The 23585-nt window shown below is 40.4% G+C and overlaps 1 protein-coding gene and 1 non-coding gene across 2 annotated transcripts in view; both read right to left on the reverse strand.

The window, feature by feature from the left end:
- The window catches only part of LOC134660396 (RNA-binding protein 26), a 46752-nt gene that overhangs the window by 17328 nt on the left and 5839 nt on the right, over positions 1-23585 (reverse strand). Inside the window, exons 3-16 of the mRNA XM_063516131.1 lie at positions 23179-23316; positions 22481-22585; positions 21275-21456; positions 20076-20153; positions 18155-18258; positions 17670-17759; positions 16227-16367; positions 14194-14282; positions 12586-12699; positions 10510-10615; positions 7099-7193; positions 4861-4988; positions 2044-2175; positions 1244-1387 (exon numbers count right to left, since the gene is read on the reverse strand). Coding sequence (XP_063372201.1) covers positions 1244-1387; positions 2044-2175; positions 4861-4988; positions 7099-7193; positions 10510-10615; positions 12586-12699; positions 14194-14282; positions 16227-16367; positions 17670-17759; positions 18155-18258; positions 20076-20153; positions 21275-21456; positions 22481-22585; positions 23179-23316 — 1646 coding nt within the window. The remainder of the gene's footprint in view (positions 1-1243; positions 1388-2043; positions 2176-4860; positions 4989-7098; positions 7194-10509; positions 10616-12585; positions 12700-14193; positions 14283-16226; positions 16368-17669; positions 17760-18154; positions 18259-20075; positions 20154-21274; positions 21457-22480; positions 22586-23178; positions 23317-23585) is intronic.
- On the reverse strand, positions 7890-7962 carry Trnaf-gaa (transfer RNA phenylalanine (anticodon GAA)). The gene has a single exon. It is a non-coding gene; the product is annotated as a tRNA-Phe (tRNA).

Below are 23585 nucleotides of genomic sequence, written 5' to 3' on the forward strand. Positions count from 1 at the left end.
AACTTAAACTGTTTTTTGACAAGTTTTCACAGACAATAAAATATGATATTGATACATCAAGGCGGTTTGGTTACAAAGGGCCTACCGGGAAACGCGAAATCGAATCGGCAAGAGTGATAGAGAGGTTAGATAACAAAATTTCGACTCTCTCGTTTGCGGTAGACCCTTAGATTGTGACTTATTGTGGGAGTGGCGCCCCCTACGCAGAGTTTCGCGTGATATTCCCTATTGATTTAACATTTGATAGAGTTAGACCAAGGTAAGTCGGCAGCGATTTTGATAGCACAGTTCTTTTAAACGTCATAATTTCATAGAAGTTTGTCGTTTAGAATAGCACTTGCACAGTCTGTGCTATATCACTGCTAACTTAGTTTGGTCTAACTCTACAACGTCACAACTTACGGAAATTATATTTATTTAATCTGTGTTGTACAATTTAACAAAAAAAAAACTTGAATTTATACTACATCCCGACGTTACAAACCCTTTACAGCGTTCGTGGTCAACAAGTGACAGATTGCTACGTTAGGAACGGGTGGCTATTTTGTTTTATAGTTGGTAAATCCAATTTGTCACTAAATAAGAACAAAAAACGTATAGTTTTTTTCTTTTGGGTAGTACTAGTGCAAGACAAAGATGTATGATTCTCTTTGTCTATGTTTGAAATGAGACAGTCCTTTGACAAACTATAATTACCTTCTCAGCGGCGGCGGCGGCCTGCTTGTTGTCGGCGGTTGCCTTCATGTTTTCCTTGTTGATGAGCACCTTGTTGTGTGTTGTCGGCTGTTGTTTGTTGGCGGGCTTCTGTTGTTTATTAACTTTTTAGTGTGTATTTTGTAATTACCTTCTCAGCGGCGGCCTGTGCCTGCTTGTTGTCGGCGGTTGCCTTCATGAGCACCTTGTTGTGTGTTGTCGGCTGTTGTTTGTTGGCGGGCTTCTGTTGTTTATTAATTTTTTAGTGTGTATGTTGTAATTACCTTCTCAGCGGCGGCCTGTGCCTGCTTGTTGTCGGCTGTCACCTTCATGTCCTCCTTGTTGTGTGTTGTCGGCTGTTGTTTGTTGGCGGGCTTCTGTTGTTTATTAACTTTTTAGTGTGTATTTTGTAATTACCTTCTCAGCGGCGGCCTGTGCCTGCTTGTTGTCGGCTGTCGCCTTCATGTCCTCCTTGTTGTGTGTTGTCGGCTGTTGTTTGTTGGCGGGCTTCTGTTGTTTATTAACTTTTTATTGTGTATTTTGTAATTACCTTCTCAGCGGCGGCCTGTGCCTGCTTGTTGTCGGCGGTTGCTTTCATGTTCTCCTTGTTGATGAGCACCTTGTTGTGTGATGTCGGCTGTTGTTTGTTGGCGGGCTTCTGTTGTCCGGCGGGCGTAGGGTTCTCTTGTTTATTCTGTAAAAAAAACGAAATAAATGAATTTATTTATTTATTAAAAAGTCAAATTTGGTACAGCGACCTGGCCCACCTGCAATAATATGTTACACAACGTAGGCCGCAAAAATATCTGACACGATCTTATTTGTAGAGCCATAAGAGCGTGACACATATTTTTGCGGCCTTCGAAGAGTAACATATTATTGCAGGTACTTGAGTGAATAGACTTTTTAGTGTCAATCGTTACCATGGTTACTGTGATATACGTATATTGGTAGCTAGATTATGTCAGGCGTGGCTCACTCCGCGATTTCGTCGCTTTGCTACAGGTAGCTAAAAGTACATCCGTTCCGCCCCAATTTTGGTGGCTAGCCATAAGCCGCGCGTGGCGCTGTCGCCACCTAGTGGCCTTATCTGTGCTGATCGTAACAGACGCGTTTTGTTAGTGAGTGAGTCTTCTGTACTTAGTACTATTATTTATTCTGTGATTATGTTTACTTAGGTATAGGGTAGTTGTAGTTCGTCAGTCTTTGATTAAACCTCCTACGAATCGCATCTAGTGTTTGTACTGCTGATACCTAGACTTCCTCATTTCCTGGATTCTATGTTGCTATGGATTTATTCTCTAGGAAGGGGGGGGGGGGGGGGGGGGGGAATGACACAATGACACGTACCTCAGGGTTGTGCCAGAACACCTTGATGAATCTGTTGTTGAGCACAGCCTCCGTGCTCTTATAGGCCACGTTGGCCTCCGTGTGGTTGGAGAAAGTTATTAGAGCGCCCTCTGGGTCACCCTCGAAGCACACCTGTGGAAAACAGTTACAATATAGATATTTAATTTAATAAAAATGTTGGAGGGGAATCGCTTTAAATTAAAATTAAAAAATTGGTTAATTGAAAATGTATTTTACAACCTAAATGAGTTTTTTCTGGAATCACCAGTTTGTTAAGTATAAGTTAGTCAGTAAGCTAGTATAGTTAGTAGTTTTAAGATCATATTGTATGCTCGAAATGGGCAACTGTTGATTCGATATCTCATGTTTATGACATCTCATGTACACAGTTTACAATTAATAAATACTTTACTTTACTTTTACGATGCAAGTGCGGAAAAGAGGAAATTCGCAACGAGCGGCGATAAATTAAAACACGACCGAATGTTGTGTTATATCTTACCAATAGGGAATATTACGCGAAACTCTGCGTAGGGGGCGCCACTCCCACAATCCGTCACAATCTAAGGGTCTACCACAAACGAGAGAGTCGAAATTTTGTTATGTCGCCTCTCTTTCACTTGTGCATATTCGAGCGATAAAGAGGCAGATAGCCGAGTTTCGATTTTTGCGTTTCCCGGTAGGCCCCTTATAAACAAGCCGCCTTGATGTATCAATGTCATATTTTATTGTCTTACAAAAAACAGGCACAGTATGTATCGGTTACCTTATGGTTTACGATGGGTGCTCGTGCTACACTCTGGCGACAGAACATTGCAGTAATACTCCTTATTATCACACTAGAGTGCGGTAAAGTAACACCATATGTACTGTAATGGCGCTATTCATAAACGGCTGCTAACTTAATCAGTTGATGATCGTCGTTTGTTCATGTCGTTATGCCATAGAGAGGGACGAAGGATGATCATCAGCTGATTAACTTAGCAGACGTTTATGGGTTAATCAACTTTTTCTTGTCACACGATGCTATGGTTACGGTCTCCTGAGTCACTCTTAAAATCCTAGGTTTTTCTTATTTAAAAGTGAACCAAACTTGCATTTTATGGTGGTTATAAGGCCTTTTCATAATGGGACATCTACTGAGCATGTTAGTAGAACACGGTACAGCAGCTCTTCTAACAATCTACGCTACTATTGTCTCCTCGCTGATGGGACAGAATAACAACAAGAAATAGTTGATTGACCCGAATAACGCCGTAAATGTTTGACAGTTGACTGTTTGTACAACATTTTGAAATGATAGTAACCTGTATGTTGACAATTTTGCCAAACTTGCCGAAGTGGTTGTTGAGGTGCGTGATGTCGTTGAGGCCCCGGGGGACTTTCTTCACCTCCAGCGAGCAGTTCGCTCCGGACATAGAGAAAAAATACATAGAGTGCTCACTCCATACATCAGTTTTAGTACCAAAAAGACTATTAGCATCTAGCATCGAGTAGCGGAACTATCAGTACTGCTACTTGACAATAGATGTCGCCACCGACCGGAAAGTCTTATGCTGTTGAGATAAGACTTTCCGGTCGGTGCTACATCTATTGTCAAGTAGCAGTACTGATAGTTTCGCTACTCGATGCTAGATGTAGACACTGAAATTAATAGTCTGAACTGATGTATGGAGTGAGCACTCTATGTATTTTTTTCTTTATGCTCCGGAGTTGGGCGCTCGCTGAGGCACTGTAAGGATCTATCTATCTATTAAGCCCTTTTGTTCTGAGTTAGAGTATGTCTCTAAGCTCAGTGTGCCGCTTGGCAAAGGCCTCTAGCTCTTTCCATTGGGGTCTGTCGTGGGCCACTCTTCTCCATTTCAGGCCCGCTGTCACAAAATAGATACAGTACAGAAGTCAATCACATGTATGTACTTCACTTTTCATACCTACGCTCGGCGGTCGCTCTAGGGTTGTCAACTATGATTTATGAACAAAAAACTATCGTGGTAGTGGCACTCGTATCTAGTATTGGCCGGGGCGGGGTGCTTACCTACCTACCTAACTGTTTTGTTTAACGTTAAAACGAACCATCGAAATACAAGCAGATACTTACTTCTCTGAAACCACTGGTAGCTTAAAAAACGGCAATTCACCATTTAATGTTGAATTTAAACAACCATCCACTGAACAGTTATAATAACTTTTTTTGTTTCTCCATTATTGCACAAAAAAGTTGACAGACGCGTGTCTCAAGCGGATGGCACTCGCGCTCGCACTGGTCCCAACCGGTCCGAGATATCGTGTCCGTGAGCAGTGTCTATGTGTGCGTTGCTCGAGCGCACTTTGTATGTAGATTGATTTCTGTACTGTATCTGTTTTGTGCCGCTGTGAGATTGAGTTTATCCTCCCATCTTGTTCGAGGTTTCTTCTGTCTCCGTGTTGGAATGTAGGTATAAGTAACTTGATATATTATTATTGTAATACATATAAGGAGAGTCATGTAAGATGACTCTCCTCCACATAAGGAAGGAAATTTAGGTCATGCTACTGGATGGCCACGTGTAAGTCTCCCCATCTAAACACGTGTAACCTAAATTCCCTAGGTTTATATATATACCAGTTTTTAATAAATAAATTACAGTATTTACTCGGAACTCTGGTGTTTCACTACTTACTTGGGTCCCATCATTACAGTGTGCAACCTCTTGGATACCAATCCGTTACGAACTTACTCCATTTCTCCTGCTTATCTCTCAACATGTGGCCAGTCTCCACTTCTGCTGGTCTATTTTAGTGAGTATGTCGGTCACTGTAAGGATAGTTAATACTGACCTGTATGTTGACAATTTTGCCAAACTTGCCGAAGTGGTTGTTGAGATGGGTGATATCGTTGAGGCCCCGGGGAACCTTTTTCACCTCCAGTGAGCAGTTCGCTCCGGAGTTGGACGCTCGCTGAGGCACTGTAAGGATATCAGTTATTATATTACTATATACTATGCATATACAGAAGCGCTGGTGGCCTAGCGGTAAGAGCGTGCGACTTGCAATCCGGAGGTCGCGGGTTCAAACCCCGGCTCGCACCAATGAGTTTTTCGGATCTTATATACGAAATATCATTTGATATTTACCAGTCGCTTTTCGGTGAAGGAAAACATCGTGAGGAAACCGGACTAATCCCAATAAGGCCTAGTTTACCCTCTGGGTTGGAAGGTCAGATGGCAGTCGCTTTCGTAAAAAGTAGTGCCTATGCCAATTCCTGGGATTAGTTGCCAAGCGGACCCCAGGCTCCCATGAGCCGTGGCAAAATGCCGGGACAACGCGAGGAAGATGATGATACTATGCATATACAGATTACTGAGATTAGGTAGGCTATACTGAACAACTTTTTCTATGGGACCAACTCCGAAATCACAAACATTTTTCTGGCCGTTTCATACATTTTGGTCGAGTGGATGTCGACGTTTTCTATGGGAAGGCCAAATTTTTTTTGGAATTTCGGGGTTGGTCCCATAGAAAAAGTTGTTCAGTATGACCTACCTAATCACCTAGTACAATATGGCTAACGGTCCAAAAATGACCCTGTATATGTTAGTCTGTAAGGTATTTGTAGTATGGGCCTTGTTGCCTGAGAGATGCCCCGAATAGTGGTTTTGGCGAATACCGAATATTCGGCCCCTTTCTCGGCCGAAGCGCCGAATATTCGGCATGACATGCGAAAATGTCGAGTCACAATTATTTTGAAAACTGATCGCCAACAAAGCACAACGTTTGTTAAGATATATTTATTGTTGAACAGAATTAATAAATGTAGTTAGAGGCAAACAAATCAGACCCATGATAAAAATGTTTTGCAAAAAATGCTCAAAAAAGGGTCTTTGTATTTAACAACTTTCCAAGAACACATTCTAAATATTAATTATACCTAATTTTTGGTTATTTTTATTGTGCCATTTTCCTTTTGAATATCTGTTGCACCTACCTAAGGTGCAACAGATATTCAGTATTCGGCCGAATAGTAGGCAACATTCTGCCGAATACCGAATATTCGGCAAAGTGGCCGAATGCCAAATGGTTGCAGAATATTCGTGGCATCTCTAATTTTTTTTTATAAAATAAATACTTAACTAAAACTTAACCCCTTGTGTGGCAAGATACCTCGAAATGGACGCTCTCCGCCAACCGCGCATGCGGCGGCCGCCATTTTTATTATTAATATTGAAAACGTGCCGCCTCGCGCCTGCGCGTCGCACGCAAAGGAATTTTGAAATATGTACAGTCAGCGATAAAAGCTTGTACCAAAAATTAAATGTTTGCCAGAATAGTAGTTTATGTGAATGCTACATAATGAGAGGCATTAAAATACGAGTGTGGGTTTAAGAAACGAACGTTAGTGAGTTTCTTAATAGGATCACACGAGTGTCTTAATGCCTAATTATGTACAGTTACATACACTACTTTATCTAAACACATACTTAAAACTAACTAAAAGATAAACTGTACGTCAAATGGCGGTAAATGAAAACTTTTTTCGCGCATGTCACACATCCGTAGTTTTTTTTAATTCCTAGACAAAAGAATAAAGTCCCTATTCTCATCTCACTCGAGATCAAATATCGTGCGGTTTATATTAAAAAAAAAACATACTAAATTGACGTTTCGTATCGATAACTGTTTTAATATCTATGGATACTAGAATAGAGACGCACTTGAGTTTTGACTGCTGTTCCAAATTTAAACTCATAATCTTACAAAAATCTATAACGTTATGTACATTAAAGTACCTACAAATTTTCCTACTACCACAGATAAGAAAGTTTTCATAGTAAAATTGGTTGTAATAAAGCTTGTCATTTCCTACGGTTTCTGAACGCATTATAGAGCACTAATGACATGTGTGTAGATAAACTTATGTTTTTTTTTTTTTTTTTTTTTATGTTAAACTGATCGGCGATTGGCTCTAGACACACCTGATGGAAAGTGAAGACAGAGCCTAAGATGGAGCTCACCGGTTCAGTAATAGCCTATTCACTCTAGCTTTAACATGATGTTTAACATGAAGTTAGCACTTACTCCTTCCGCCGAGTCGGTTGTAGTCGAAGTTTTTCTTATTAGGCGCCGGAGGCCGCACGGGGCCCGGCGGAGGCCCGGGCGGGGCCGCGTGCAGTCTGCAATGTTATACTTTGTCAAAGGACACCTATGTAACACCTATATATACGCTTGTTTGACACAAATAAACATTCATTCATTCATTCATTCATTCATTCATTCATTCATTCATTCATTCAAGGACTGTCTCATTTCAAACATAGACAGAGAATCATATTACCTCTGTCTTACATTAGCACCAGGGATGTTGCGGATGCCGATTTTTTGACATCCGCGGATGCGAATGCGGATTTTCAAAGGCTCACATCCGCGGATGCGAAAGCGGATTTTTAAACGCTCACATGTCAAGATAGGTACATAAAAAACGTCAAATATTACATTTTAGTAATTTTTATTTCAAAAAACCAGTCAAGTGCGAGTCGGACTCGCGTTCCAAGGGTTAAAATATGTACATTAAGTCCCACTCACGCTTGACTGCTCATTTTTAATAGGTTTTTTTGGCGAATGACTAAATTACCTAGCAGTCTAGCACTTAAGCCGATGCTAAGACGTTCCTGTACCGACCTGTTCCACATCCGCATCCGCATTAAACTCCGCATCGATTTTATAAGGATGCGGATGCAGATGCAGGTGTTGAAAATAATGCGGAAGTTCCGCGGTTGCGGATGCGGATATTCGCAACATCCCTGTTTCAAACATAGACAGAAAACCATACTATCTTTAAATTTTTTAAAGGAAAAAAATGGAAAAAGTTACGCTTCCGGCAGGATTTGAACCCGCATCCTCCACAATTCGTGTGTTGCTCTTAACCAATTGAGCTACGGAAGCCTACCAGGACATCGCAAATCTTTCCACTCCTTCCCTTATGCATACACGCTTTTGTGGTGGCGTATAGCGACATCTACCGGAAGACGATTACATCTTTTAAATTTGAAATGTCGCTCGCAGACGTATCTGCTAGTTAAAAAATTCATACTATCTTTGTCTTACACTAGTACTAGTACCCAAAAGAAAAGGATGAGTATAATTTTCCTGGGTCTTACTGACTGACAAATTGGTTTGACCGACTATATATTACATTCATTTTGTTTGTCATATTAGTCGCGCAATGGGGTCGGCCGGTCGAAGTATTTAACAGATAGCGCCAGCATAGCTTGCCCTGTTAATCCCTGGAATCGTGTCAAAATCTTGTTTTTAGGTTTCCGTACTTCAAAAAGAAAAAACTGAACCATTATAGGGTCACTTTGTTGTCCGTCCGTCTCTCTGTCTGTCAAGACCCTTTATCTCGGGACACAGACCAACCCCTATAGACCGACCTTATAGGACGACTCGCGGTCATCGCCCGTATGGTGTATAGGTCAAATATAAGATTGTTCGCGCACCGCTTGTGTAAGTTTTTTTAGAATCCTCTAGGCCAACGGAGCAGTTAGGCCGCGTGTCACGAGATGGACCTGTAGGGCTAAGATGGCCGGCTCTTTATCATTTGTCACCATGGCTGTCACGTTCTAACAAATATGTAAGTGCGAAAGTGACGCATAGCATGACAGGTGATAAAAATGCGACCGTGATAGCTGGTCTGATGATGAACTTCAAAGAAGTGCGAGAGAACTCGGAGTTGATTTTTAATAGGCATATGTTATTGGTCCATTTGAATATGTTTTCAATACAACCTTCTATGACCTTAATAAAACGGACAAAAGAAAATAATTGTACCTATGAGATTTTGGCGACACTTTTTTCTCGTATCGAAAGAGATTGCGATTCTGAGTGGAAATAATATAAAAATTATAAACTTTAAAATTCAAGTTCTGAGTACTTTAAACAGAAATGCCCTAATATGTTAATTAAAAATTTCAGGTACATTGTTAAATTAGTTAATGAAATATTAAATTAATCAATATAATTATTAAGTAAGTTTACTCTAAGTATACTAAATTGGCATTAAATTGGTAACAATTTTACCACAATAAATTTCGGTATCACTGGTAGCAGTACCCACTACCTGTAATGAACATGTCCCATCCCTATGCGTACACGTGTTAGCGCGCCATGTTTGGGACGACCAATCGCAACGCCGTGAGCACCCCTCCCGCACCTCACAGTTTGGTGATTTGCGTCGGGAACAAAATGGCCAATATTAGGTTTCTATAGGCGGTGTTCTGTGTCTCGGGAACGCGGTATCGAGTTGAAATTTAAACCATTTGCTCAAGTTTAGAAGAAGAACGTGAATGAAATGTCTTTAAAAAACCCGTAGGGGTCGGATCACAAACTAAGTAATTAAGTCCGACTCACGCTTGACTGCACGTCCTTGTCATCTATTTTGTGTATTTTTTTCAAAAGTTTAGATCCAATAGTTTCGGAGATAAAAGTCCCCCCCCCCCTTATCTGGGAATGGTCGGACAGACAGACAGACGCACGAGTGTGATGATGACAAAAGGCATGATAAGGATCTAGTGCAGTGTATAGACGGTGGCAGGATATGTCTTGGAGGATATAACTAAATGGAGACGCCTTGTCTGTAATTTTCTGTACAAAACAGTCTGCCGATTTTTACGGGGCAAGCCAAATGTACGGGCTAACGTATATATAGCCATGTCAGATAAACGTCAGTACATACAATGTGAAGGAAAACATCGTGAGGAACTTGCATACATCTGCGAAGAAATTCAAAGGTGTATGTGAAGTCCCCAATCCGCATTGGGCTAGCGTGGGGACTATAGCCCGAGCCCTCTCGCGCATGAGAGGCCTGTGCCCAGCAGTGGGACGTATATAGGCTCAAATTAGTATTATTACATACAATGTGTATGACTATTGGTCATACAAATACAAAATACAAATACAAAATTCTTTATTTCATTAAAAACCATTACATATTTTTAACAATGGCTGGTGTCTCCCTGTAAGTTATTCACAAAATAACCTGTGCTGGGAGGCACCGCTCTTCCATATCTAATTTACAATTTATTAAGTATTATACTATTAATTATATACTTAATTATAATGTGTGTGTGTGTGTGTGTGTGTGTGTGTGTGTGTGTGTGTGTGTGTGTGTGTGTGTGTGTGTGTGTGTGTGTGTGTGTGTGTGTGTGTGTGTGTGTGTGTGTGTGTGTGTGGCAGGGATCGGATACCGGTATTTTTTGTATGGGAACGGAAACGGTATTTTTTCGTTCTTTGCTAATTACTTCATTTCTAATTGGGCAATCTAATAATACGAAGTCGTAACCTAAAAACACAACGGAGTCCTACATTTCGAGTATAAAATTATTCGAAAAATATGGTTATTTCTATGTTTTTGCAAAAAACCGGTTCCGATCCCTGGTGTGTGGTCATAGATGATAGAGTTTCGACAGAGGGGAAGTGTGTGGTATATTATACCTGGGTATGGGTATGAGTTCGCGGGGCGGTAGTGCGGGCGGCGGGTAGGGCGGGTAGCCACCCGGCCCCGCGCCGCACCAGATATCCGGCGTTAGCGGGTTGTATTCTGTAAACAACGGCATATCATTTTCTTTAATTTAATGAATGTTTTAATTAGGTATACAGGATTTTGACTCTTGGAGACCCTATACATCTCTAAGGATAATTTGATTAACTACTATATGTTGTAATCTTTTAGTTATGATGACACTTAGAGACATTTACATCTCTAAATAATTTTAGATTATAGTTTTTGTATCTTTGTGTTTTTTTTTTCAATACTATTGTTATTGCGTTTTTTGTAATTCGACATTTAGAGGCTTTATACATCTCTATGTTAGTTTGATTTGATATTTACGGCTTAGTTGTATTTTATAATTATTAATGTGTTTTTTTTTGCTGTATGTAAATTCCATATTGACGTGTAAAAGTGCCCTTGTGGCCTATTTGCTGAATAAATGTTGATATTTGATATAATACAGGATGTCCCAAGAAGTAGTGATATACTGAAGCTGGGAGGTAGAGGACCTAGAGGGCTATCTGAATCACCCCCATGTATGTTCCGCGATTTTTCGTATTTTAGGAGTTATGATTTTTTTTAATTTTTCACCTATCGCCGAGTACGATGAGATTTTTATTTATGGTGACGTGAATTATTGCGGTAGATGCTTGATTTTTTTTGTGTGCTACGCTGATAGATAGGCCAATTCAGTATGGTAACATTTACTATCGTTAGATCTTTGAATGGAATTAAAAAAAATTAATGCCAAGAAAGATAAAATTACCCAGTATGTTCACAACTTCAAGGGCGCTTAGAAAAATAAAACATACTGGGTAATTTTATCTTTCTTGGCATTACATTTTTTGTAATGCCAAGTCGGAAAGTCTTTATGCTGTTGAGATAAGACCTTTCGGTCGGTGCTACATCTATTGTCAAGTAGCAGTACTGATAGTTCCGCTACTCGATGCTAGATGTAGAGACTGAAATTAATAGTCTGAACTGATGTATGGAGTGAGCACTCTTGTCTTTATTTCTCTATGACACTAGCGATTAGCGAGCGAGTTGAAAGCGAGGAGAGTGCGCAGTTCACCGCGAGCGCGCAACGAATTCGCTTCCATTCCAGTATGACAGTACGTCGCGAAATCGTGTCGTGCTCGCGGCGATATCGTTGCGCGCTCGCCTCGCTTTCCACTCGCTCGCAAATCGCCCGCTCAGAACAAAAAAAAATATTGTATAAAATAGTGATATAATCAAGCTTTTCAATCTCGTACCCAATAAGGCCACTCAGCAAGCTTGGTGGCCTTAACACGATACTCGACTGAAAAGCTCTCCTTGCATAAAATACGCTTGTATAAAATGATAGCCGCCGCTCATTAAATATATCGTAATTTCTATAATATCTGACGACCGGTCTGGCCTAGTGGGTAGTGACCCTGCCTGTGAAGCCGCGGTCCTGGGTTCGAATCCCAGTAAGGGCATTTATTTGTGTGATGAGCACAGATATTTGTTCCCGAGTCTTGGGTGTTTTCTATTTATTTAAGTATTTGTATATTATATCTATCGTTGCCTGAGTACCCACAACACAAGCCTTCTTGAGCTTACCGTGGGGCTTAGTCAATTTGTGTAAAAATGACCATTAATATTTATTTATTTATATCCCTGATATATTAAAAAAAAAACAACGGATTGCACTCAGGGAGTGCCGGCAGAAGTGAAAACTCAATCACTATTGCAAAATGTCTGCAACACTGTGTATAATTGAGGTTAACGCCATCTAGCGTTATTTCGTCGCATTACTTGAAACCCCCAAGCACATCACTGCTAGTACTCGAGTTATATTAATACCAGTTAGAGGGAAACTCACTAGATGGCATTTAAATCAATAAAGAAAAACTCAATGACATTGAAGTAACAGTTTTTCGATCAATCTTACGTCTTACGGTCACGTGACACCTGTTACGAGTTTAACATTTTTTCCCCGTCACAAAAAGTGCACGGCGCCGCTAAAGAAGTTTTCAAAGGTCAATGTGTCTTACCTGGTACTACAGGGGGCATGGTGAGTACAGAGGTCAGCGTGGCGTCTTCTAGAACTACGGGGTCTGCGCCGTGGTCCCACTGGCAGAGGTCTCCTCGCATGCAGTACCCTTTTTCTGTGAAAGAAAATCTCTTTAGAACAAAGTATTATGTATGTATGTATGTCACTTTATTGCACATAAACAGGTTTACATAAAACGGACAAAAACAAAACAAAAATAAGAATGTTATGTACAAAGGCGAACTTATCCCTAAAAGGGATCTCTTCCATCTAACCTTTGAGAAAATGCGAAAGGATCAAACACTAACAGGTATTATCAACCCTTATCTAAACTTTCACGATTTTTACACCTTATCTCATACCTTTAAATCAGCAATAGAGTATTTGACTGTATTTAAAATAAATTATTTTACACCATGCATGAAATAAAGCACCAGAAGATTAATAGAGAAACGTAGACAGCAGTTATTTTTAGACACAATTTCTATTTACAACCCGTATAATAAAGAGTAGGTTATTTGATCGTAACATCACATGCTAGTGTTTCATATAAATTCCATAGTAGCAAAATCGTTTTAGTAGTCAAATACCATATTCCGGTAAATATATTTATGTATTTCGGGGATTATTATACCTTTAAACGACCAATTCTTGTATATATATTTCGGGGATCTCAGAAACGGCTCTAACGATTCCCATTAAATTTGCTATATGGGGGTTTTCGGGGGGCCAAAATCGATCTAGCTAGGTTTTATCTCTGGGAAAACGCGGTTTTTTTGAGTTTTTATATGTTCGCCCAGATGTTTGCTGTCGCCATCAGATAAATCGGAGAGGCCGAGGTGCTCATAAATATTTGAACACGAACTCTTTAATGTCAACTTTAGCCAGCCTTCTCCGAGACCACGGGGACAATACCGTCCTCGAAACGTCGGAGGCAATTTTAAATATGACGTTACAACTTTTTATCAAGATAAAACTTAGCAATTCAATAGACGAAAACTCCGCATGAAAAATTACAAAATGGCGGACTTACTAATCACTGTAATTATAAATAATAGTATGAGATAGTAAGATGTGTAATATGTCAGATGATATTTATTTCCTAGAATTATTTATAACTAGCGACCCGCCCCAGCTTTGCACGGGTTACCAAATTATACATAAACCTTCCTCTTCAATCACTATCTATTAAAAAAACCGCATCAAAATCCGTTGCGTAGTTTTAAAGATCTAAGCATACATACAGACAGACAGACAGCGGGAAGCGACTTTGTTTTATACTATGTAGTGATAAAGCAGTATCATAGAGAAATAAGTAAGACAAGAGTGCTCACTCCATACATCAGTTCAGACTATTAATTTCAGTGTCTACATCTAGCATCGAGTAGCGGAACTATCAGTACTGCTACTTGACAATAGATGTAGCACCGACCGGAAAGTCTTATCTCAACAGCATAAGACTTTCCGGTCGGTGCTACATCTATTGTCAAGTAGCAGTACTGATAGTTCCGCTACTCGATGCTAGATGCTAATAGTCTTTTTGGTACTAAAACTGATGTATGGAGTGAGCACTCTATGTATTTTTTTCTCTATGGCAGTATGTACGTACCGTCAAAGTCCCGACAGCGGCGCTTGTAGTGGTCTGGCTCGCGCGCACGCGCAGGCGACATGGAGTGCGAGCGAGAGCGGTCGCGCGACCTGAGACACAAACACACATCATGTATAGGTGAACCAGGATCTATTGAGGGTGCGCCATGTTACGGAAATTTGTTGGTACTAATTTCTAGCATTGGCAACAATTTTAATAATAGACAACATCTACCCTCTATGATAGTTGTCAATATTGACAATGTAAACATTGCTTTGTCTTGTTTCGTGTGAAATGCGTGTGAATTATTATTAGACTGCAATAATCATGCCGAAAGTTTTAGATTTTACAGAGAAAAAAGTTGTAAATAGTGTATATAGTTATTTATTGAAAAAAAAACGTGCGGGAGAGAAATTTCTTCCATTAGAAAACATAACGAAATTAGCATCTAAATTGACGGGTAAGTTTCAAACTTATGGACAAATGTCACTATAGTCAGGTCGTCACGATTTGATTGATGTCTTGTAATAATTTGATTTGTGTATTAGGTGTATTGCATGCATCGGTATCACGGATTGCTAGCGAAGGGCGTAAGGGCGAAATTAAACGACCAAACCTAAAAAAAAGAAAACAAAAAAAGAAAATAGATTTGGTTGATATTCACGCTATTCGTTTTATCTAAATCGAGTCAGCCATTTAAGCGTAAAAACCAAAGAAATATCCAAACATCAAACTTCGCACTTATTAAAGTTGTCGGAATAAAACAAAAATCATCTGCCAATTTCCATTGTCCCCACTATACAAATTGTTGCTATATAAAATTCAAAACGAGCGCCCTCTTGACAATACTCCCAAAGTTCTGGTTTACCTATAGCTCGCACAATACTCAATTATACAATCGTGATATAATAGAAGCGCTGGTCGCATAGCGGTAAGAGCGTGCGACTTTCAATCCGGAGGTCGCGGGTTCAAACCCCGGCTCGTACCAATGAGTTTTTCGGAACTTACGTACGAAATATCATTTGATATTTACCAGTAGCTTTTCGGTAAAGGAAAACATCGTGAGGAAACCGGACTAATCCCAATACGGGCCTGGTTTACCCTCTGGGTTTGCAGTCACTTTCGTAAAAACTAGTGTCACGTCAATTCTTGGGATTAGTTGTCAAGCGGACCCCAGGCTCCCATTAGCCGTGGCAAAATGCCGGGACAACGCGGGTAAGTAGATTAAAATATATTAGAGCTGTACACTCGAGTACCGTGTTTAGGCCACGAACCTTGCTGAGTTGCCTAAGTAAGGTGCGAGATTAAAAAGCTCGATTATATCACCATTGTGTATTTGTTTGTACGAGTCAACTAAAATAATACTTTTTCAACTATAACACGTAAAAGATTCAACAAAATTAAGTTAGTATCTCAGTAGATAAAAAGATAGTACCAAGACTCATTAACTGTCCATCACTGGACCTTGTGCCTTTTGAAATAAGGTTTACGAACTGTCATTTAACGAAGTGTGGGCGATGGTACAGTCGCCATCAGATATATCGGAGCGGCTAAGGCGCTCACAAATATCTGAACACGCCTCTATTGTCAGGGCGTTAGAGTGCTAGTTCTGATATTGTGAACGCCTTGGCCGCTCCGATATATCTGATGGCATACAAAGATATCAATGCATTTTTTATTCATTAAATAGTAGCGAGTTGATGTCTGTTGCTCTAACCTTCTATCCATGGCAATACATGATACTAAAAAACCGGCCAAGTGCGAGTCGGACTCGCGCACCGAGGGTTCCGCACCATCAACAAAAAATAGAGCAAAAAAAATCGTGTTTGTTGTATGAGAGCCCCCCTTAAATATTTATTTTATTTTTAGTATTTGTTGTTATAGCGGCAACAGAAATACATCATCTGTGAAAATTTCAACTGTCTAGCTATCACGGTTCGTGAGATACAGCCTGGTGACGGACGGACGGACGGACAGCGAAGTCTTAGTAATAGGGTCCCGTTTTTTACCCTTTGGGTACGGAACCCTAAAAACTAAACCCATTAATATCTCACCGTTCCCTGTCTCTCGACCTGGACGCTCTGTCCCTGTGTTCTCTGTCGCGCGACATCCTGTCCCGCTCTAGCTCGCGCGGCCGCAGCCTGTCCCGCTCTAGCTCGCGCTCCCTCTCTCGCACGGGCACCGGTGATCTGGATCTGTTGATAGAATGGTTAACAATTTCAAACAAAATCTAGTATTGTTTAATGAAATCTTATTTTAAACGAGCAATTCTTGTATCTAATACCTTTAAACGAGCAATTCTTGTTTATTTATATATATGTTTCGGGGTTTTCGGGGGCGAAAAATCGATCTAGCTAGGTCTTATCTCTGGGAAAACGCGCATTTTCGAGTTTTTATATGTTTTCCGAGCGAAGCTCGGTCTCCCAGATATTATTTATTCATTTATTTATATTATATTTTGACTATATCGGAAACGGCTCTAACGATTTCGATGAAATTTGCTATATGGGGGTTTTCGGGGGCGAAAAGTCGATCTAGCTAGGTCTTATCTCTGGGAAAACGCGCATTTTCGAGTATTTATGTTTTGCTCGGTCTCCCAGATATTAAATAAATGAAATGAATAGGCCGCCTCGCGAGGAAATTACCTCGCGAGGCAGCTCGGTCCGTGTAGACGTGCCTCGCCCGAGGCAATGCGGCCGAGGCACGTCTACACAGGATCGAGCTGCCCCGCGAGGCAATTTCCTCACAAGGCGGCTCGTTCTGTGTGGACACGCCAAATAGGTTGTACATATAATTTTTTGGTAAAACTTTTTTACCGCTTTCAAAAATATGAGTGTATGATTTTGTATGTTTCTTACGAAATTACTTCGCTAATGATATTTTTCAGTAACTCATGCATTAACTTTTGGAGAGCGCCATTTGGTGAAGTGGAATTGCTGATGAAGACCAAAATATGGGGCATTATCTATGAAAAGGGACCTTATTGTCGATGGCGCTTACGCCGCACAGCGTCGCGCGGCATTGTATTTATATCGGAGCATCGTTAATAATCGCGTAACCGCTATCGACAATAAGGTACCTTTTCATAGATAACGTCACATATGATATACTGCTTCGTGAAGACAGTATTTATTTGCTAAGGGTTATGTAAAGCTTACTTTATGACCATGCATCGAAAGTACAGTCAGCAGCAGAAGTTGCTAAGCGGGCCAGGCGTTCAAAATGGTCTTAACACAACTTTATTGTTAAAAGAATAAGAGCGTGTCAAGGTAATTTTGAACACCTCGCCCGCTTAGCAACTTCTGCTGCTGACGGTAGTTGCGCCTAAAGAAGGCCTAACGTTATTTTTAATATGAACTTGCAGTTTGGTTTACGATATTAGCGAACATGGACGCAAAATTTGAATCTATTCACACTTGAAATTTTGTAAGTAGCAAGTTTATTAACCGGGCCATCTTTGGCGCAGGTACCCAAGTCAGAGATCAATGAGATTATACCTAGATCGTGTGTTAGGTCTGTCTAGAACGGCTGGTGGACTACGGTTCCTGAAGCGGCCGCGGGGAGATGGTGATCTAGACGGTGGTCGTCTGTGGATGAAGCGAAAGATGATATATTAGAATCACATGCATAAAATATATAGGTTCATGAGAGCGAGATTTGTACTGGATTGTCAAAATTCTGATATAAAATTCGACGCAAGTCGCTTTCGTAAGAACTAGTGTCTACGCAAATTCTTGTGATTAGTTGCCAAGCGGACCCCAGGCACCCATGAGCCGTGGCTAAATGCCGGGACAACGCGAGGGAGATGATGATGATGTGTGTGTGTGTGTGTGTGTGTGTGTGTGTGGTGTGTGTATAATGTGGTGTGTGTGTGTGTGTGTGTTGTGTGTGTGTATGTAATGTGTGTGTGTGTGTGTGGTGTAATGTGTGTGTGTGAGAGAGAAAGAGAGAGAGATGTGTGTGTGTGTGTGTGTGTACCGACCGTCGGTCGTCCCGCTCGGGCTCGCGCAGGTCGCGCACGTGCCTGCGCGCGCGCGCGCGCCGCTCCCACGAGCGCGAGCGGCGCCGGCGCCGGTCCTCGCGCATCTGTCAACATCACAACACAATGTTAATAGGGAATATTACGCGAAATAGGGATGATGACACATGTTGAATTTTATAACAAAATCTAGTAAAATAGATAGCAAACGAGCAATTTATCACAACAATGTGGATATTAAAATAAAATATTGAAAAATTACAAAAACACAGGACCTGAAAGTTGCAAAATTTAAGTTTTTTTTTAACTTCCAAAAACGATAAAAGTAAGGGTACCATTCGATTCCTTACATTTCATACATAAATAAACATAAATAAACTAATTATTTTATTGTACTAGTTATTATTGTAATATAAATTAAATGTATTGTAAATGAAACCTGATTTAACTACTATTGTGCCAATATGTTCTTAGGTAATGTATAAGATTTATAAAACTGGACATGTAAATACTATAATATATATGCATGTTAGCAATAATCAAGTAGGTATAGCAAATTAATTGTAATATTTCTACGCCGGTAGAGGCAGAATATGACGCACTTATTGTAATTTGACCATCATTGTATCTACCATATTCTAAGAAATAAACATTTGTATTTGTATTTGTAAAAAAATATTGTATAGCAACTATATACATAAACGCAATATTTCACCGACAAAAACGCAATTTTCTTGTTTTGTCTATACTACAAGATGGGCTCCCAGAGACCTTGACGTCACGTTCCCTTGTCGTTTTGTTTAGGGCGTTTCGCGAGTGAAGTGCGACTGTCGGCCTTTGACTACAATTTCTGACTTTTATGTTACATTAATGCAATGGGTCCCATATAGACATTTGATCCTAAAAACAAACCCGATCGATTGATACCATAAATGAAAATTAGTCACTTAGCCTATTCTGCGTAGAGGGCGCCACTCCCAAAATAAGTAACAATCTAAGGGTCTACCGCAAACGAGAGTCGAAATTTTGGTTATCTAACCTCTTTATCACTCTTGCATATTCGAGCGATAAAGAGGCAGATAGCTGAGTTTCGATTTCGCGTTTCCCGGGTAGGCCCTTTGTAAACAAACCGCCTTGATGTATCAATGTCATATTTGATTGTCTGTGAAAACTTGACAAAAAACAGGGTAGGTTTCCGCGACACCCCTGCAGGGGTTCCGCAAGAATTTAGAATAATATAGAATAATAAAATAAGCATAATTATTATGCTTATTAATAAAAAAATACACTTCTAAAAACTATTGTTTTATTGTAGGGTTCCATCAAGTATTTCGCTTTCCAAAAGGGTTCCGTCAAAAAAAAGATTGAGAACCGCTGCTCTATGGTATACTTAGTGCTGCACTCTGGCGGCAAAACAACATAATATTTATTCAACTTTAAAAAACTTAACATACAAGATAATGTCTATCACAATTTAAGAAGGGGATGACCGGCTCTCCGTACTAACGTAGTCCGTATGTTCCTCTCTGGGTAAAATAGTAAGGTCAATCAATGAAGATTAGATTTGCATAATGCCATAGAAATAAAATACATAGAGTGCTCACTCCATACATCAGTTTTGATACCAAAAAGACTATTAATTTCAGTGTCTACATCTAGCATCGAGTAGCGGAACTATCAGTACTGCTACTTGACAATAGATGTAGCACCGACCGGAAAGTCTTATGCTGTTGAGCATTAAACTTTCCGGTCCATGCTACCAAAACTGACGTATGGAATGAGCACTCTCGTCTTACTATATTTCTCTATGATAATGCGGTGTTTATACATCAACATGGTGAACTACCAGTTGGTTTGATATGCGGTGTTGTTTAGTGACATCGCATTTTCATAAAAATATCATGTAAAATATTAATAAACTTACATTTTCTCTACGATCCCGCCTTCTAGGCGGCTGATCCACTGGTTCTTCCAAAAGTTCACTTAATGGTAACACCTGTAAAAAAAAAAAAAAATTCATTAATATTTAATTAGTTTACTTTAAGTTCATATTATTATTTTAAGTTTATTTTAGTTTAAAATTAGTATCTTCGAGTATACACTTTTAATTTAAAAAAGGACTGTATAGTGTATATAACATGTAAGTAATAAAAATAATAAGATTTTGAATCTTAATATTTCTTTGTAAAGATTTTTGTATTAAAAAATTTATTAGGGGGGATAAGTTCGTCTTTGTACTTTTTGCTAATTTTATGTAAAAAATAATAATATGTATTTTTGTATAATAAAGACTTTGCTACTACTACTACACGAAGAACGAGTTGCCTCGTGAGGAAATGCCGCGCGAGGCATCTCGGTCTGTAGAGACTGGTCTCGTCCGAGGCATTGTGGCCGCGAGTGCGTTTGCTTCGCCTGAGGCATGTCTACGTAGACTGAGTTGCCTCGCGTGGCAATTACCTCGCGAGGCGGCTCGTTTGGTGAGGACTCAAGTAATAACATAAACAGTATATGGGGCATTATCGATGAAAAGGGACCTTATTGTTGATGGCGCTTACGTCGCACAGCGTCGCGCGGCATTGTATTTACATCGGAGTATCGTTAGTAATGGAGCCGGTTAGCTTTATTAGACGTTCATAAGCGTAATGTAATTATGCCTACTTGAATAAATTATTTTTTTATCTTTTTTTAGGGTTCCGTACCCAAAGGGTAAAAACGGGACCCTATTACTAAGACTCCGCTGTCCGTCTGTCCGTCCGTCCGTCTGTCACCAGGCTGTATCTCACGAACCGTGATAGCTAGACAGTTGAAATTTTCACAGATGATGTATTTCTGTTGCCGCTATAACAACAAATACTAAAAACAGAATAAAATAATGATTTAAGTGGGGCTCCCATACAACAAGCGTGATTTTCGACCGAAGTTAAGCAACGTCGGGGTCAGTACTTGGATGGGTGACCGTTTTTTTGCTTGTTTTGCTCTATTTTTTGTTGATTGTGCGGAACCCTCCGTGCGCGAGTTCGACTCGCACTTGGCCGGTTTTTCTTTATGGCGATAGCGCCATTGACAATAAGGTATCTTTTCCTAGATAACGTCACATATGTACATGTAGGTTTGTATAGTCACCTTAACGAGCGTGTGTTCCCTCAGCGGCGGCGGTGGCGGGGGTACCCTGGCGGCGGCGGCGCGCCCTAGTACCACGCGGTGCCGCGGCGCGGCGCCCGCGTGCGGGGAGCGCGCGCGAGGCAGCCCTGTGCGAGGGGACTCCGCGCCACACAAGCCAGACCCCAAGCCCGAGCCCACACCCACTGAAATTAAAACTATACTTGGTCAAACCGTTTGACAATAAATAACAACAGAATGCGTTTTCTTTGAAAGGTAACTATACTGGATCAACCAAATCTTGTCAGTAGTAAAAGGCGGCAAATTTGAAAAATCGCGGGTTAGCAACACTGTGTTCGAATAATTCCAAAATCGCGTGTCATCTGTGTGTTATCTGTGGAATGTGGATCGTGAATGACAGCCATCATCTTATTGTTTACATTCTGAATCGTTTCTATTTCAAGAGATATTTCTGCTGTCACCATTAAATACCAAGATTATGCATGGCCTCAAGCAAAGCTAAGGTGCCTACAATGTACAATCATGCTCGTTGACGGTAAACATTACTAAAATTTGAGGTTATGATAATTCACTCGAACTGACGTATGAAGGGCGGAAAAATAAACACATTTTGGTTCGATGTACATTGCTCTTTGAGTGTTACATGGTGTTACCCTACTTTAATTTGCAGTACATTGCTACTGACAAGATTTGCTTGACGCACTATATCCGTTCGTAAGAACTATTATACGGGGTGGATTTTCTTTTTGGATCAGTGAGGGCGGCCCCCGGATCCCGTGCCGCTGCGAGAAAACGGTCTCAGAAGACCTTCCCTCGATTTCAAATTAATGAAGATTGGCTTTTACAGATTTTGGAAAAAACATACAGAGTGGGAGAAAAAAGTCATTTTTGACAAACTTTCTTTTTGATGCCGATCGATCCCATTCCTAATGAGGATTAAAAGCTTGTATGGAAGCAAAAAATAATTCCGACTAGAAAAGCCACAAATCGAGGAAAACTTTTCCCATACGGTATGAAAATCAAAACTTTTATTTTTCACATGCTATTTTTGTATGCCAATCGATTCCATTCCTATCCGGTATCAATAGTTTCCTACGGATCAACTTACGATAATATACTAAAAAGCCACAAATTAATAAAAACTTTCTCCATACATTCAGGAAATCAAACATAAATCGACAGGTCGAATCTTAATCGAATGTCACTCACCATGATTCTCCGGTTCAGCCGGCAGTTCCTTCTCCATCACCTGTTCGGGCTGCGGGGAAGGCTGTCTCTTTTCCATCAGCGTCACATACTCATTGTTCTCCGGGGCTTTGAACAGCATGTCCACTCACCATGGTTCTCCAGGGCTTTAAACAGCATGTCCACTCACCATGGTTCTCCAGGGCTTTGAACAGCATGTCCACTCACCATGGTTCTCCAGGGCTTTGAACAGCATGTCCACTCACCATGGTTCTCCAGGGATTTAAACAGCATGTCCACTCACCATGGTTCTCCAGGGCTTTAAACAGCATGTCCACTCACCATGGTTCTCCAGGGCTTTAAACAGCATGTCCACTCACCATGGTTCTCCAGGGCTTTAAACAGCATGTCCACTCACCATGGTTCTCCAGGGCTTTAAACAGCATGTCCACTCACCATGGTTCTCCAGGGCTTTAAACAGCATGTCCACTCACCATGGTTCTCCAGGGCTTTAAACAGCATGTCCACTCACCATGGTTCTCCAGGGCTTTAAACAGCATGTCCACTCACCATGGTTCTCCAGGGCTTTAAACAGCATGTCCACTCACCATGGTTCTCCAGGGCTTTAAACAGCATGTCCACTCACCATGGTTCTCCAGGGCTTTAAACAGCATGTCCACTCACCATGGTTCTCCAGGGCTTTGAACAGCATGTCCACTCACCATGATTCTCCGGTTCAGCCGGCAGTTCCTTCTCCATCTCCTGTTCGGGCTGCGGGGAAGGCGGTCTCTTTTCCATCAGCGTCACATACTCGTTGTTCTCCAGGGCTTTGAACAGCATGTCCACGAACGGTTTCGTTTCTAGAAATATATAAAGAGTTATTTTTTTTTTATTTAGAAAAACAGTCTTATAAACATGTAGGTAAATAAGCTAAACAGCTAGAATTTTTTATAATGTAGACCTATAGTTTCCTATATGCAAAACATATTTTGTAATAAACTTAATACTATGAAATGCTATCTGAGTAGGTATAACAACTGTAAAAAGTAACAAATAATGAGATAGCTTAACCTAACTTTCACACGAATTTAATAAAGAATAGACCTTCTTTTTAAATAACCCTAACGAA

This window comes from Cydia amplana, chromosome 27, assembly GCF_948474715.1.
Source record: "Cydia amplana chromosome 27, ilCydAmpl1.1, whole genome shotgun sequence".
NCBI classification, from domain to species: domain Eukaryota; kingdom Metazoa; phylum Arthropoda; class Insecta; order Lepidoptera; family Tortricidae; genus Cydia; species Cydia amplana.